The sequence below is a fragment of the Phaethon lepturus genome, unplaced genomic scaffold (assembly GCF_000687285.1).
Source record: "Phaethon lepturus isolate BGI_N335 unplaced genomic scaffold, ASM68728v1 scaffold53276, whole genome shotgun sequence".
Classification (NCBI taxonomy): domain Eukaryota; kingdom Metazoa; phylum Chordata; class Aves; order Phaethontiformes; family Phaethontidae; genus Phaethon; species Phaethon lepturus.
The window spans coordinates 1383-4503 of NW_010546532.1; the positions used below are offsets into that span (position 1 = coordinate 1383).

General features: G+C 35.8%; 1 protein-coding gene across 1 annotated transcript in view; it reads right to left on the reverse strand.

The window, feature by feature from the left end:
- Positions 1 to 300: 300 nt before the first annotated feature.
- Positions 301 to 3121, reverse strand: part of GTF2A1L (general transcription factor IIA, 1-like) — a gene marked incomplete at both ends in the record, with an annotated part of 7719 nt that continues 4898 nt past the window's right edge. The window contains 3 exon segments of the mRNA XM_010289319.1: positions 301 to 390; positions 1129 to 1404; positions 2913 to 3121. The exon segment at positions 2913 to 3121 is cut by the window's right edge and continues 13 nt beyond it. Coding sequence (XP_010287621.1) covers positions 301 to 390; positions 1129 to 1404; positions 2913 to 3121 — 575 coding nt within the window.

The window sequence follows — 3121 nt, forward strand, 5'->3', positions numbered from 1 at the left end:
TTGATATTACTTAAAAGTTAAGGAAATGCATAAACTTTTGCAGCTTTACAAATCTTAATTTTGCGAGATTTGGTCCCCTTCCTTTTCCTTTAATAGGCCACTATGAACCTGTTGATTATACTTATTTCAGAAAACAACAGGTAAGTCTTCAGACTATTGTCAACTAAACACGTAATTTAAACACTCAATTATTACAGCATTAGATTTCCTTTAAAAGGCACTGACAGTAGACCAGACATGGATTTGCTGAAGATATTATTTAGAATGATTAACGAACAAAGATAAACCTATATACTGTACCTTGTCATACTGACAAACTATCACATTGTCGGTGTCAAACAAGTCTGGAGTGTCCTGCTCACTGACATCATCACCAGAATTTAGGGGGTCCTAGAGATTAAAATTGTATTTTATACATTCTTTCAGAATAACTCTGAACATACTTGACATTAAACATACCTAGAACAATAAAGGCTAGTGTTGCACAAAGCCGTTTATAAGCATCTTTGCATACTTGTGTTATCAAAAACAAAAACACAAATCAAAAAGCAAGACTCCTAACTGACAAAGCTGACCCCAGTAACTGGAATATTAATCAGCGGTTTAATTAATATTAATCAAATTACTGGTGTTTATTTGAAGTCCAGATGCTACAAGTTAATTCTCTTATGAATCTCTAGGATACAAAATTGCATACCTTTAAGAAAAGCCTTTTCCTGGGAAACATACGTACTTCTAACATATTGTTCTCTTCTCTGTCTAATCCCCTGTGGTCCTTCAGAAGAAGGAGATACCTAAATTCGTACCCCAATCTTACTTAACTAAAAAGCAGAACTCCTTTCTACTGAGGCCAGGGTTTTACCATAGAACTTTAATTCTGGTAATTAAGTACTTTAGTTCATCCAGTAAACAAATTACTTCTCAACAACTCTTTCATTTGTCCACACTCCTCATAATGAGCATGCTCTCGAGTAATTTCTCAGCAGTACCTCCTATCTCAAGAGTTATGTAACTTAACTATGCATTTGCTGCCTTAAACTTACCAGGAATTGTTCTGGGTCCAAAAATTCAACAGTCAAGATAGATACACTATTGTAATGTGCTTCACAAGGATTAAAAGTAAATTACCTCCTCAACTATATCTATTTGGGGCTCTTCATTATCACCACCACTGCTGCTAGACTCCGTGTTTGAAATACTGTTGCATTCTTCATCGTCTTCCTCATCCTCATCCTCTAGAACTTTTAGATCCTCTGATTCAATAATACCAATGAATTCATTCTCTTCTGCATCTTTTGTATGTGGTATTTCTTGCTTGGGAGAAACATCACTAGTACCATCTAGCTGAATTATGCCTTCAATGTCACAGCAGATATCCTTCTCTGATCGCAAGTTAAATTCCATCTGACAGGAATAAAAGAGACCAGAGACAGCTTGTGAATTAACAACACATAGCTTTCATCGTTCAGTACAAAGCCTGAGATTTTTGTTTAATAAAGCAAAACAACTGGTGTACTAAAATGAGAGTTTCGATTCCTGGCCTACTTCTAATCCCTAAGTACATTTGCAAATCTTGTTCTTACACCTAACCTTAAATGGAATCCATGCCAAATATTCCTCAGCAATATAGAAAGACATTTTCTTAGACTTTTCTTTAAATGCTATTGTACTCAAACAACTTTTTAAGAATAAGACGATCGAGTGGGCCTTTAGAATTTCTATTGCAAAGCAAACTGGAAAAACAAAACAAAAAAAGAAAAAAAGGAAACCAGTTACTCCCCTGCCCCCAAGAATAGCATTTTTCATTTTTTAATTGAAAGTCAAGATGAACTCAACCCTCTCCTTCAACTCAATCAAAATTCTTTGGCTATAAAAGATATAAAAAGCTGAGAGACAGTAAATATTTCAGTAGTTCAAGTTGCTGTTCATAAAAGCACTAGAATTCCTAAACAGAGCATTCACAGGAGCATAAAAGGGCTTTAAGCTTTCAACCATCTTCAGCTCCTCATTAAATCTTTATTGTAGCACTTAATTCACATCCACACACACTTTCTAGTTCAAGAAAATCACACTTTGTTTTGACCTTCCATTCTCACTACAGACCATCTTCATTGTCCTGCCATCAAAGTTCGGATGAGCAACATAATGTGCTTCTTATTTACAGTCATTTGTCATTACTGTCATTAAATTTGCATTCAATAAATTTGCCTCAATCATATATCAAAGTCAGCAAGCCAGCCTGAACTTAAAACATCTGCAAATAATTTCTGGAACAAAAATTAGATGAGGTCAGGAAAGTGGCCTGTTAATTAAAATCCTTCAAGTTTTCCACACAGCTCTAGCTGAGTTCTAGTTTGTTCAGGAATTTTTCCCAAGGAAACACATTTCCTTCCAGCAGATTTTTACTGATCAAATCTGATTTTTTATACTCAGTATGCATTCTCAATGCAAGTCAAATCCTCTTCACACATTACAAGTTAAAACCAATCCCAGCTGTCACCGCAAAAGCAAATTTGCCCACAACTGGCCAATATCCATATGCAGATCCAGTGTCAGAATGACATGGAAGTTCTCAAAGGGTCGTTCATGTCTGCTCAGTCACAAAAAAAACCCTATTATCCCCCAAAATAGTCAATATGTCTAAAAATACCTTATATCTATCCATTACACTTTTAGCATTTTTTAGATTGGAACTCTCTTCAATCCCAGTATTTCAGCAATATTTGTGACAAATTCTTAAAGTAAAAACAAGCAGTCAGCTACTGCTATTCAAAACAAGCTCAAGAATGAACTTCATAAGGATAATAATTTTTATTATTATAATTTAGAGGTGCTACTTGTCACTTACAGATGTGTTTGATCACATCTCTTATGACACTTCAAGCAACCATCTCCAACGGATGTATTTTCACCAGCTGAGAAATTAAAGGTCTTACCTTGTCAGAGGAAGCAATGCTGTCCTCATCTTTCCGAACAGCGTTATCATCCAAACTTTTGCCCATGAAAATCAGGTCAATGATGTCATCAGACACCTGCTGTTGTACCAACTCCTGAGACTCAATGTCTAACTGCCCCTCCACATCCAGCAGTACACTGCTCGAGTTGTTTGCCAAGGATTCAG